Here is a 1,237-nt window from a genome sequence, read left to right as displayed (position 1 = left end):
CAGTGGCTGTTGTGCAGCCCCCACCTGTCCCCTTGGCTGGGGGTCCCTGTCCTGCAGTGGGCACTGGCTGAGAGCAGCAGGAGGGGGACGGGTGGTCCCACCATTGAGCAGTTTTCACGGCAGGGGGGCCAGCGGGAGCGCCATGAGGGGCTTTGTCCTCCTCGCCATACCAGGGAGCGTGGCTCCGTCCAGAGAGGCACCACAGGGGAACGGGGTAAGCCCCTGTGCTGGAGAACAGTAGATCTGACCCTGCATGTCCCCTCACTGTCCCCCGGCCCCGCAGACGCGGAAGCTGTCGAAGACAGAGCGGCAGCGATTCAGCGAGGAGGTGGGGATGCAGCACCCCAACATTGTCCGCTTCTACGACTCCTGGAAGTCGTCCGTCAAAGGCCAGATCTGCATCGTGTTGGTCACCGAGCTCATGACGTCCGGCACCCTCAAAACGTGAGCATTGACCGCCTGGTCTGGGTGCACAGGGGATGGGGTCCCTGTGGTGACGGGCAGGAGAGGGACAGGGCAGGCTTGAAGTGGAGGGGGGCAGGGACAGGGGTGCTCACCCCCTGTATTCCCCGCAGTTACCTGAAGCGGTTCAAGGAGATGAAGCTGAAGGTGCTGCAGCGCTGGAGCCGGCAGATCCTCAAGGGGCTGCACTTCCTGCACACCCGCTCGCCCCCCATCATCCACCGTGACCTCAAGTGTGACAACATCTTCATCACGGGTCCCACAGGCTCTGTGAAGATCGGGGACCTGGGCCTGGCCACGCTGAAGCGAGCCTCCTTTGCCAAGAGCGTCATAGGTGGGGTCCCGGTGTGGCGTGGGGCTGCGGTGGAGGGGTGCCCCATGGTGCTGAACCCCGCTGCCGCCCCCAGGCACCCCCGAGTTCATGGCACCGGAGATGTACGAGGAGAAGTACGATGAGGCCGTGGACGTCTACGCCTTCGGGATGTGCATGCTGGAGATGGCCACCTCCGAGTACCCCTACTCCGAGTGTCAGAATGCCGCCCAGATCTACCGCAAGGTCACCTCGGTGAGTGGCCCCATGCTGGGGGTGACGCCGGTGGCTGTGTCATGGGTGTGGGGGTTGGTGTGAGGGGCTGGAGGGGCCGTTGGTGCTCAGCGCTTCCCAAAATGTGTCACTGTGTGGGTTATGCAAGCAGCTAAAGGCAGCCTGGTTGGTGAGAGGTGTGGTGCCAGAGCCATGGCTTGGCCAAACCCCGTGTCCCTTGCCCTGTGTCAG

At 63.7% G+C, this 1,237-nt stretch overlaps 1 protein-coding gene across 1 annotated transcript in view; it reads left to right on the top strand.

Annotated features, from left to right (window-relative positions):
- Positions 1-142: 142 nt before the first annotated feature.
- The window catches only part of LOC104548798 (serine/threonine-protein kinase WNK4-like), a gene marked incomplete at its 3' end in the record, with an annotated part of 3,118 nt that continues 2,023 nt past the window's right edge, over positions 143-1,237 (top strand). Inside the window, exons 1-4 of the mRNA XM_010194917.1 lie at positions 143-214; positions 284-444; positions 576-796; positions 870-1,027. Of these exons, the coding sequence (XP_010193219.1) occupies positions 143-214; positions 284-444; positions 576-796; positions 870-1,027 (612 nt within the window). The remainder of the gene's footprint in view (positions 215-283; positions 445-575; positions 797-869; positions 1,028-1,237) is intronic.

Source organism: Mesitornis unicolor, unplaced genomic scaffold (assembly GCF_000695765.1).
Source record: "Mesitornis unicolor isolate BGI_N332 unplaced genomic scaffold, ASM69576v1 scaffold31601, whole genome shotgun sequence".
Lineage (NCBI taxonomy): Eukaryota > Metazoa > Chordata > Aves > Mesitornithiformes > Mesitornithidae > Mesitornis > Mesitornis unicolor.
The sequence above is the reverse complement of the archived record's forward strand: the minus strand, read 5'-3'. Positions and strand labels throughout refer to the sequence as shown.